This window comes from Egretta garzetta, unplaced genomic scaffold (assembly GCF_000687185.1).
Source record: "Egretta garzetta isolate BGI_Z169 unplaced genomic scaffold, ASM68718v1 scaffold712, whole genome shotgun sequence".
Lineage (NCBI taxonomy): Eukaryota > Metazoa > Chordata > Aves > Pelecaniformes > Ardeidae > Egretta > Egretta garzetta.
The window spans coordinates 413,087-425,077 of NW_009258883.1; the positions used below are offsets into that span (position 1 = coordinate 413,087).

An 11,991-nucleotide genomic window follows, 5' to 3' on the forward strand; every position below is an offset into this window, starting at 1 on the left:
CTGCAGGGGCACAGCCTGCCCCACCATGGGCTGCACCAGGGGCTGCGGGGGAATCTCTGCCCCAGCGCCTGGAGCCCCTCCTGCCCTCCTGCTGCACTGGCCTGGGAGTCCACAGGACTGCTCCTCTCACTACTCTCTCTCCGGCTACTGTTCCACAGCAGGGCTTTTTTTTCTTCTTAATTATATTATCCTAGAGGTGCTACCACCGACACTGATGGGCTCAGCCTTGGCCTGCAGCAGGTCCACCTTGGAGCCGGCTGGCATTGGCTCCGTCGGACACAGGGAAAGCTTCTTGCAGCTTCTCACAGAAGCCACCCCTGTAGCCCCCTTGCCACGCAAACCCAATACAACTACAAATCAGTAGAGTAGAAAGCATTTGGGAAACTTTTTATTCAATACTGGATTGCTTGGTTTAAGCTTCTGAATAAAAGCACACTTTTACAGTTAAAACTGCTTATCCCTACCCTAGTTACTTGAGCGGTTAACTAAGTTGCTTGCACAGTCCTCTCTAAAATTAAACGATTCAAACAGACATTCATACATTTAAAAGCAGCACTGTCAGGTCATCCCTGATGTATTTGTACAGCTGTGCTCTATTATTCCACCTGTTCATTTCACCTATTCGCAATATACAACTGTGGTATAGTGGCAACTGACAGACTTGCTGGTCTGCCGCAGCATTGTCACAGCATCTTCTCACTCTGCCTTCAGCCTTCCTTCCTCTTGCACCTCAAAGCCCCCTCAGATGTAGCTGGGACAGCTCCTCTTGAAGACAGGGAACACAGGTCTTCACATGCTACGAGGCTTCACTTCCCAGAAGCTGCAAGCAGAGTTTCAATATCCTGAATGACTTTAGAAGTTTTTTCCAAAGCCTCCAAGATGTGCCCTTCACTGATTTCTTCCGGCTCACTCCCATTTTCTGTTTTTCTGACAGTAATACCAGATGGATTGGTTTTTGCAGCAGATGTCCTTTCCAGAACGTTGCTATTATCCAATAAAACTAGTGTTATTTTGTTAAGAAAAATATAAAACTCTTCCTCCTAATGAGAAAAATACTTTTCCATATTTGTATTTGTCACGCTGCATTGTGAAGTCTCACATTTCATAGCATGGTAATTAAATAAAGCTAAAAAAAAAGTTTATTACTTCAAATGTCTGCAACATTTATAGAAAACATCTTTAACTAAGACTTCAATTTATCCAGAAGTTATGTTAAAAAGGAAAGCGTATGATGTCACACTAATGTCACACACAGTTTTAACAGCATGCACTTTTCATACTAATAAAATTGAACACTGGCTTAAAGACAATTATAGAGCCACATTAGGCACATGCAGCACAGCACACTTTTTTGAGCTGGCTGAACACAATGGAACAATACTGGGGTAGTTCATAAATAGAAAGGTATTGTACTGCAACAACAAGCCCAGAGGCAACTGCATTATCCCTCTTTCAAGAACAGATCAGCAGATGAGTGCTAGCAAAACTGAGGCAATACCCATTAAAGGGCTTCCTTTTTTTGGTGATTTTTTATTTTAGTTTTGTACTCTGCCACTGGTTTTGTTTCCAGTGCTGCGATGCAGAAGTTGGACAAGATAAATGATAAAACAAAAATGATAAGAAAAAAAAAAAAAGTAGCTTAAAGAGGTAATTTTAAGAAGTGGGTAAGAGTAAAAGAAGGTGAGAACAGGACAGAGGACAGAGAGCCTTTAATGATCTTAAATGGAGGTTTCAACGTGAATAACAATATAAAAGTGAAAAAAATCTTTCAACAGCTTTCAAAAGGATACAGTTAAATCTCTGTATTTTTCTGAGCTCAGCATCAGCGGACCTGTCCAAGAAAATACAGATTATTAAATGATTTAATATCACAAGAGGTTCTCAAATGTATGGTCTACTTCAGATTTTAATTTTTAATAGTTTCCAGCAATACTGAAAGTTAGACGAGCAAAATTCAAGTAAAAAAAATGCTTTATTTTTGTCTTTCATGTCACTAGGCAATGGCTGCCATTTGCCAATCATTTGTGTTTCCAAAAACCTGCTCTAAGAATAGTCTCTTTGCTGCATGTATGTATAAATATAGATATAATTTTCATTTCATCAGCTACTGAATCTGCTATAATTTGAATAACAAGTGCAAGTGTAGTCAATTTCAGTTAACACGTTTTCAATACCCAAGTATGTTTGTATATGACGTCAGTAGACCTTTGGTCAGTAGCATGTATTAAAGAGGACAAATACATTAACAAGAGATACAAGTGTCATTTAGCAGTTCAAAGTACTATTTTGAACTGGTTCGTGTTCTGTTAAAACCTTTCTTAGTCTAGTTTCTCTTTTTCACCTTGCAAGATACTGTCTCTGTAACATTAATCCTCCTTTGGCACAGGCACTGTAGTTATGATTTTAAGTAAGGCAGGCGGAAACACAATGAAAAAAGCTTCACCTAGAACTCAACTGACCTAACATTTTAAACACTGAAAATAAAATACAAAACCACACAAAATAAATGGAATTAAATTTTCACTTTTGACCTTTAGAAAATACAGTCTATAAAATTCACAATGTATAACCCTTTCGAGTTTTATTTCCAACATTATATGTAGTCAATTATTTAGGATAAAGATGAATACCAATTTTCTTCAGTTACAGAGTGTACAGTGTATTCAGGAATCTCCTTCCTTTCATTCAAACTGCTGCACCATTCTAATGCTGTTCTGATGTACCTATGTTAACAAGAAAATTTACAAAAAAGTAGTTATTTATATGAGAAACATACTCTATTAATTCAAGAAAAAAAAGTGATCTGAAAGAAAAAGCCATGATTCAAAAGCTAGCTTTTTCTCTAGGTTTCCTTGCCAGTTTTGGATTCCCACTTTTTGCCTAGAGTGTCCCTCATATTTAAATCTATGCAGTAATAGAATAGAAAGTGTGACAAAGCTGCATGATTTGTAATGAACAGTGTACAAATGTTAATTGTTGTGTGTGAATATCTGCTTGCTAAAATGTAGCACAGTAAGCTTCTGATGATTCCCATAATGAGGCTGTAATTAGAGCAAGCAGATTAGAAAAAGCAATCCACAGGCAGAGGTCAATATCTGTAATAAAGCAAAAATTGGATAAAGTGCTATCCAGTTCTATTTACCAGCTCTATATAGGACAAAGATTTTTTTTTCCTGATCTAAGTGCCAAGTTGCAGCTCTAGTTATTTTTTTAAAAAGGCATTACCGCAACAATTATAATGAAATGACAGCACACAGTTGTCCTGAGTCATACAGGTCCTGAATCGTTGCCAGAAGTAAGATGGAGCTTTTATCCCCCCCTATATTTTCAGTAAATACCGTTTCTTCATATAAAAGGATTTGTATAGAATTCTTATCTATTTAACTTCAAGTTGTTTAAATTATACCTTTCATAGATTCCAGGATGCCTTATTTGTATTAGCTGCTGTACCCCATCAGGAGTAGTTAACTTACACCAGCCTACATCTTCATTTACCTTAGAAGAAAAAAAAATCACTACTAATTTTCTGCTACAGTCTGAAGAAAAAGAAAAGCAAGTACAAGATGCCAATTTAAGAATTAAGTATCTATGAACGTTCCACTTTAAACACTTAAAAGTTTGTGTTTTGCTAAGGACAGAATTTGGTATAGTCTGCTATGACAAATGCAGGGAGGGAAAAAAAAGTATACCTGGCATGGCTCCGGTACCTGTTTTGTGCTATTCAAGAATAAATTATTTCTAGAAGTGTGTAGAAATGTTTCCAAACCTGTAGAATTTTCAGTTCTTCCTCCTCTTATCATGAGTCCAGAGATTTGAGCTAGCTCACACCAGGAAGTTATACTGTATCTTTTGACACAGTGACTATCATATTTAGATTGTTTATAACACAGATATCCCCAGACACTTCAACATTTTTGTTGGGTCTTGTCACCTGAGGGTAATAAGCAAAGGCACAGAGGCCAAAAGTCTCAGCAGTCAACCTTGAATCCCACACTCACATAAATTTCTCTGCAGTAGCATTTTGCAAAAATCAACATAATATTTTTACTTCTATATTAAGCAGATTTAAAAATGTGTATGGAATACCGTATGTGCACGGTTACCTCTCTGAGTAATTTTTCACTATCCATTTGCTCAATTGTAGATAATTTGAAATAAAAACCAAATACTCCCTTCTTTGATCAATGTGAGTGACTTCTTAAAAGGATAAAGTTTCACTTGCCTCTTTAGGCATCAGTTATGCACTCAAATATCCTTCCTCCTTGTTTCTGGTTAAAATACTGGCCATGCATTAATGGTGGCGTTTGCGGATAGCCCCTGTTTTCATTCAGACTACTACACAGGCTCAGGAGCAAGGCACAGCAGCAAACTGCTATGAGCGATCAATCTCTCAAAAGACTTCATATTTTATAGGCATCAAAACTTCTGTTTGGTTTCCTCGTTAGTTTCCCAGTAACACTTGCTCATGCAGAGTTTTAAGAATATTCATTCCTCTAACTCATGAGTTACCTGGATCTTACTACAGGAAGAGCTGAAATCCCAGACCATATTCAAGGTCATCCCATCCCAAAAAGCAGCATAGACTTTATGATCTGAGTACACAACGAGTCTTCCTATGCTGGGAATAACCTTTTCATACAGCAAAACTGGCAACATTTCTCGTCCATCTGTCTCAGGTACCTAGAACCAAACAAATAACATTAAAAACTCGAGGAAAGGTTACTTACATCATTACAGCTGGTTTTATGTCTTCCAGATTTTCAATTCACCTGTTTTTCCACACCACAGCCAGCTCTCTTTATCATGCAATTGCTTTCTGCTTCACAAATACACCTTTACACTGTATGCTTTTGGTTCCCAAATATATACCTTCTCATCTTTGAGAATACACTTATCATTCTTTCCTCTAGATTAAGTCCTATTCCCTATAGCCCATATAATCACCCTTACAACACTGAAAGATTTATAAATCTTCAGCTACATACCATTTTCCAGCAGCAGAGATAATAGTTATGAGTTAATGATAGTTTAGCCTTGTAGCAGTACTGAAGTATTCTGAGGAGAAAAAAACCAAACAAAATATTAAGCATTTCATACTTACTATGCCTTCTAAACAGTTGCACCCTATGTTCTCTTAAGTTCACAGATGTCCTCAGTGCTAATATAAATACCTTTAACTTTTATATTTAATGTCATGGTAAGTATTATGTGTGATTTTAACTACTGTCCTTTCAAAGTCAGAGGAATTAATGTAACAAAGATAAAGTAAAGTTACTTGGTTGCCTGAGTAATAATGGAGGATACAGAGTATGGATTTCCCGGTACGTCAGGAGGTAGGCTGTTTACTGAATACATCTTTTCTTCTCTCTGCAGTAAAGAGCAGAAAGGAGATGAGTTAGTTACAGGTACTGTAGCATGAACAGTATTAAGAGCTTGCAAGATTTGAAATTCCTGATCTCCCAGAAAGCAACTGTAATCACATTTAAAATGCAGTTTTACCCTTTAAGCCTACTTTTGTGGGAAGAAATATTCTCAGCTTCCATGCTCTCAGCATGGACCAAGAAGTTCTCTTATCAGGGAGCAGACTGTAGTTCATTACTGAGTAACTATGTCTGACTACAAGTTAAAGGCTAGGTTGGAAGGGTACGAAGCTGACCCTTAATTCTGCTTTACAAATACAAAGGACTGCGTAAGCACTTGAGAGGATCTCTGCTCTGGGGAAACTTAACAATAGACAGACACAGAGGCAAAACCCTTTCTACAGCACTGAGCAACTGGTCTGTGGCAAAGCCAGAACAGAAACTGCATCTTCTAGGTTCTGCCTCCATACAGTAAAAAAGAAAACGCTTCCAAGTACATAAAGGTTAAACTCTAATCAATGTATTAGTTCAAAGACTAAACTTCTCTCCTAAATTAGTGAGAAATGGTTACCGTAGAATCTTACTGCAGTACATACTTAGGCTTGTGAAATAAATGTTACAATGAAGAAGATTTTTCTTATTGTGTCTACAATTCACAAAAGTACATTCTGAAACAGAAGGAATAATGTTATCTTCTGTAAGATTGATTGCTTGATTTAGTCATTATAGTAATCACCAACGTAGGGACTTCACTACAGACTGCACAGCCAAATGTCTTAAAATTAAGAAAACTGCTAACTTGAAGGAATTTGGAACATATTTTAAAATAGTTTTATACCTTTTTTGTTCCCTTCTGGATTGCATAATGTATGAAATAGTTTCCCAGAAATGCTCCCTCTGACTTGAAAAATGAGTCATCACCAGGATAAATTTCTGTGATGTTTGTCTTACCATGGATAAATCTAAGAGAAATAACAAGATTTTTAATAAGTGTTTTAAGTGCTCTGTCACTAGACAAGCAAAAGAGTAACTTGAAAAAATCACTAAGTAGAAACACATTTTCAACACAATTCTCACATGAAAAGCTTTGTACTGTTTCACAAACAGCAGTGTACCAATTATTTCTTTTAACACAGAAGATTAGCATTACCAGGCTCTTTGTTTACATGTGTGCATGGGGGGTGGGAGTTAAACAAGCCAAGGAAAGCTTTTTTGTGTTGAGGTAAATACCTCACAAGAGCTGCGCATTCTACTGACCACAGAATACAGTGATTCTAAAGAGAAAAACTTAATTTTCTTAGTGGACCAGCCCTACCTGGTATACACAGAGAACTGTCAGACTGAACAATTCCTGAACAACCTGAAGGCCTTCATGTCCACTGCAGCTGTGTGTTTTTCACTAAGGTCTTTTAGTTGTGATCATATGGCATCTTGGAGCCCAAAACCCATTTAATGACCCAATTCTGCAACTGTGTGGCTAGATGCCTGGACTTCGGTAATGGGACTTAGAAGACTAAGTACAGCTACTCACCATACCTCTGAATAAATGAGGTATAGTACTGAAGAGCCGCCAAACATTTTGTTCAGATGAGATGAAAATTTAGGAATAACACTGAGAAAAATTAAGAACACTGGGCAGAAAGATTAAACATTTAAAGACCAATTATGTTTTTATCAAAGATAGCTGCTGATAGCAGCTGTAGCATTTTCAAAGCTTGTATAGCAGATTTGAAAGGGCAATTTTAAAAAAAGTAGTCTTTTTTTTTTTTTTAAACCATATGGACAAGGTGATTTGCCGGGAAAACCCGCAGTTTAGATGCCTGCAACATGCACATTATGTAGGTCACCAAGACAAACATTTCTAAAGCGTGAAATCTTCAGCATCAAAAGGAGCAATGTAATTTGCGAAGGAACCAAGCACCGTAATTGCCAGTGAAGTCTGTGGGAGCTCCAGCTGTCCAGTAAACCTTTAAGAAATCAGGTAACTAGATCACTTCTTTAAAAGCCTTAAACATAATTTCAGATTGTTTGTTTCCGGCATACCCACTTTCAGACCTGGAAATACACTGTACTAGAAAATTTGAAGTCCAATGAACAAACAGGAGAAATGAACAGACTCTTACATTAAGATCATGTACGATTTCTCAGAGCAAGAAAGGGACAAAGACATTTCATCTTAAAGCTTAATTTCCATACAAATGAAGTCTTCCGAAGATGAAACGCATGATCTCCTACATACCTATAAAGCACACCCTGGCACCATACAATTTGAATTAGCTGAGGGCACGAATACATTTTAGTATCTTGATTCTGAAAGAAGTCACAGAAAGTCCACCTGTATAAAACACAGTAAAACCTTCAGTAAGTCCAAAGGTCACGGGGTTTTTTTGAGTGCTGGTAATTATTTCTGTACCAAGAACAGATGCATGCACACCTATTCAAAGGAAAAGAGGCCGCATATTTTCAGAGTTCTCTGATTCATTGGTTATCGTCTTTAGGTACCAAATTAGTTTTCTCAAACCTGCAAAGGTTTTTTTTGATTATTTTCAGTGGTGCTGACAGAGAATGTATGCCACTGGCCCACCTCAGAAATAGTATAGTCTCAAAAATGAAAAAAAAACCCCAAACCTGTGTTCTTTTTTCAGTATTCTCTTTTTCATTTACATATTTATACAGCATGTCAGAAAATAAAATGTATTTTTCTCTGGACTAATTACTATATATTTATTAGAGTAGGATACAGAATGGTGTTTTCACAAATTTCATGTTTCAAGAAGTTCCTAAAAAAAGGGAATACGACAGTAATTTTTTTTTATTTTTTACAGCTAGCATTCAGTTATGTTACCAGAGGCTGAAGTTCCAAACTGCAGAGTTGTAGAATGTACACTAACAACTACAAAGTAAACAAACAGCTGAATTACCTGTGTAAATGTGGGGCTCTGCAGCTGAGCGGCAAAGCTGTAGGTAAATGAGAAACTGTCTGACATGTTTCGGGGTCTATTAACACATCAGCTCCTATAGAGGTATGGCTGTTTTTCTCACATGTCTTCATTGCATTCTCAACAGCATGTAAGTTACAGCACATTAGTGCCAATGACAAAGGGTATTTCCATTCTTCTGGGTAGGAGGAAACAGACCAATGCTGTGTAACCCACGTGTATTCAGAACAACAGTCTGTGTAGAACAAAGGGACTCCATCTCTGTCTTTTTGGTCCTTTGGTTTGGTTGGTTCTCTGTATTTACCTTCAGCACAACCATGTTCATTCTTACTCTCCATTCTCATTTGTTTCGATGACACTTCTGCAACAGAATTTTTCCTTGATTTTCCATTCTGATCACTGGTTTGACAGGTGCTGTTCCTTTGAGAGGAGCGTAAGGATGATGCAGATGACTGGCTGACTTTGCATAAGAACTCCACTGTAAATTCTTGCTGCAATTCTGACAGGTAAAGGTGAGCATAACCATCTACTGATGAGATCTTCACACTGCCGTTGTCTATACATCTTGTCAAATCAGCTGTAGCAGGGTCAGGCCACCTAATTTCTAAGATATCACTGAAAAGAATCTAATACAAGAAAAAGGATTGGAATGTGCGGCAAGATAGAAGCGACCTGCTTCCCAGAAATTACAGTGGAGGATTTACATTTAAATGAATTCAGTCCTTTTGCAAGGTGATGTATGGCAAGAAACTTTACTGTGTATTTATTTGTGTACATGAACTCAAGAGGAAGCAAAACATCTAACCTTCATATCTGCTTACTCCTGTTCTAACAGAGATCTATCTAGCCCTAATGTTTAATTTAATGTGCATTCATAAAATAGCAAGGTACATGGTCAATTGACCAGGCACAACTGCACACAGACAGTAGATATGTCTGTTGCCAATTGCTTCCTAAGAAACACTGAAGAAAAAGCCTAAATTATCTTGATCAGGTCAGTTATCAGCAGACTTCATGGAAAGCCCACATTAAAATTGTCTACATTAAAACCCCATGTGCTCTAAAACCTTCTCTTTATTTATAAAATGTAAATAAGCCTGCAGAATGGCATGTAACATGCATTTACATGTTCTTACCAAGCCAGAAATTTATTGAAAATGTTTTGCAGCTAGGCAGGCAATCTTACCTAATCCCACAGCACTGCAGATTAAGTTACAGAGCTATTGCTAGGATGTGGATAAAACGTATTTCTGAAGAATAATTTAAAACATAATGAAGATTTTAGACTTTTACAATACCACATTTGGAAAGTCTCAAAAGAATAGCTTCATCTTACTGCCATGATATTCAAATACAGATTGCTGCTTCAAATTAGCACTTTTGTTCAAAACAAACAAAAATCATTCTCACAGTATATGCCCTTGTGCTACCCCTTCTACAAAAATGAAGCAGATGATTCTCAACAAATTACTCCAAACAAGCACTGCATCTACCTCAACCCCCCGATTAAAGTTTTGCCCAAAGAGAAGATACAGAGTTTAGACAATGCACTAATCACTTTCTGAAACTAGAAACATTGTGTCAAGACAGAGAATGCCTTTCTAGCCATCTGCAGGATGTCACTGCTGGTAACAGGCCACAGGCCTTGGGCTAACTGTGCAGGGCCCCACGCTGGCCTGGGGCTTGTTAGCAACTTGCTATGAGAACATGCTGAGCAAACTGGAGCTTGATAACTGTTATCTTGTTATAATGGACCGCTGAAGTGTGGGAAATAGCAAAGGCCTTGGAAATACAGGCACTGGCTGAAAACAGAGGCCACAGAACAACAAACTGATAGTGAATTACTGACATACAATCTCAAGAGCTATAAAAACCCCTGTTTTTGCTTTAAGAAAAGCAGGAGCTGATAAAGCAGGGGGGGAGAAAAAAAACAAACTCAAGCAACAGGATAAGGCACTTCCTGTGGCGTGGTAAAGTTACCCCTCAACATCCTGAAGCAGTAGTGGAAGCTTTAAGTTGGAAACTGCCTAGAATCCCAGCCATCCTCCAGAAGAACAAGATCCCAGCCTGGGGGAGGGTGGAGGGTTACCCACGAGTGCTATGACAGAGCATCAGCTCTGTGGTGCGGCACCTTGCAAGCGAACTGTTAGGGACTGTCTGCTGTTAAGCATGTAGTGATACGACTGACGGCGTTTTCAGCAACTGAACATTGGCATGAAGTGTGCTACTAATGAGGTGTCAGTCTAAAAGTTTTAAAACTGATTTATCAGTTAAGACCCCTACCGCAGGGTGTACACAGTCGCACGTATTCAGTGGAAACACCAGAGGGATGCTGACAAAGAGTAAAGCTCCTAGAAACGGTAACTGGGGTCTTTGGATGGACACTCAGCCTGACCAGGGGCGGCCGTTCCCACAGAGCCAGACTCTGCCCCGGTCCCCCCACAGGCCCCTGTGAGAGACTCACACAGGTGCTGCAACGGGGAAAGAACAGGATCCCGAACCTGATGTCCTCTCGGAAAACGCTGTCCTGTTTCACTGAGTCTTCCCTGAGACATTTCGAGTGCAGAAAAGTGACGATATATAAACCAGGTCATTCTACCATACGTCCTAGTCTTACTAGGAGTAAACACTTGGATATGCATAGAGGACCGTGTAACAGGTAGAACTGTAATTTAAGGTGGGAGTATTCTAATCAAGTTGACAATGCATCAGCCAAACTGGCCTCCGCAGGTCTTCAAGGCCTGTACTCGTACACACGCATGCAAAATCACCCAGCCCCACTCTTGTCAGGCTATGAGGGAAGTTTATTTTATGACAGCGTTACATGTTTGACTCTCACCTTTTTTCTTTCTGGAGGTATAAGCCGTGAAGGTAAGTACGGGTGCGAAGAATACTTGTTCCGGAAATCTAGAGCTCGCGTAAGTTGTTCCTATTGAAGCACAGAGAAAGACAGAATGATGCAACCCTGTTATTCAAAAAGGGTAGAAAGGAAGACCCCGGGAACTATCGACCTGTCAGCCTCACCTCTGTGCCTGGGAAGATCATGGAACAGATCCTCCTAGAAGCTATGCTAAGGCACATGGAGGCCAGGGAGATAATTCGAGATAGCCAGCATGGCTTCACCAAGGGCAAGTCCTGCCTGACAAACCTAGTGGCTTTCTATGATGGTGTGACGTCAACGGTGGACAGAGGGAAACCAATGGATGTCATCTATCTGGACTTCTGCAAGGCCTTTGACACGGTCCCCCACAACATCCTTCTCTCTAAATTGGAGAGCTATGGATTTGATGGATGGACTGTTCGGTGGATAAGGAACTGGCTGGATGGTCGCATCCAGAGGGTAGTGGTCAATGGCTCAATGTCCGGATGGAGATCAGTGACGAGTGGTGTCCCTCAGGGGTCCGTACTGGGACCGGTGCTCTTTAACATTTTCATCAATGACTTAAGACAGCGAGATCGAGTGCACCCTCAGCAAGTTTGCGGATGACACCAAGCTGAGTGGTGAGGTTGACACACCAGAAGGAAGGGATGTCATCCAAAGAGACCTGGACAGGCTGGAGAGGTGGGCCTGTGTGAACCTCATGAGGTTCAACAAGGCCAAGTGCAAGGTCCTGCACCTGGGTTGGGGTAACCCCCAGTATCAATACAGGCGGGGGGAAGAAAGGATCGAGAGCAGCCCTGCCGAGAGGGAC

At 39.4% G+C, this 11,991-nt stretch overlaps 1 protein-coding gene across 1 annotated transcript in view; it reads right to left on the minus strand.

Moving 5' to 3' along the window:
- Nucleotides 1-441: 441 nt before the first annotated feature.
- Nucleotides 442-11,991, minus strand: part of CUNH5orf34 (chromosome unknown C5orf34 homolog) — a 12,834-nt gene continuing 1,284 nt past the window's right edge. Inside the window, exons 2-12 of the mRNA XM_035889484.1 lie at nt 11,139-11,228; nt 8,282-8,925; nt 7,600-7,695; nt 6,199-6,322; nt 5,276-5,367; nt 4,986-5,055; nt 4,510-4,680; nt 3,407-3,495; nt 2,631-2,723; nt 1,791-1,831; nt 442-1,000 (exon numbers count right to left, since the gene is read on the minus strand). Of these exons, the coding sequence (XP_035745377.1) occupies nt 807-1,000; nt 1,791-1,831; nt 2,631-2,723; nt 3,407-3,495; nt 4,510-4,680; nt 4,986-5,055; nt 5,276-5,367; nt 6,199-6,322; nt 7,600-7,695; nt 8,282-8,925; nt 11,139-11,228 (1,704 nt within the window). The 3' untranslated portion in view covers nt 442-806. The remainder of the gene's footprint in view (nt 1,001-1,790; nt 1,832-2,630; nt 2,724-3,406; nt 3,496-4,509; nt 4,681-4,985; nt 5,056-5,275; nt 5,368-6,198; nt 6,323-7,599; nt 7,696-8,281; nt 8,926-11,138; nt 11,229-11,991) is intronic.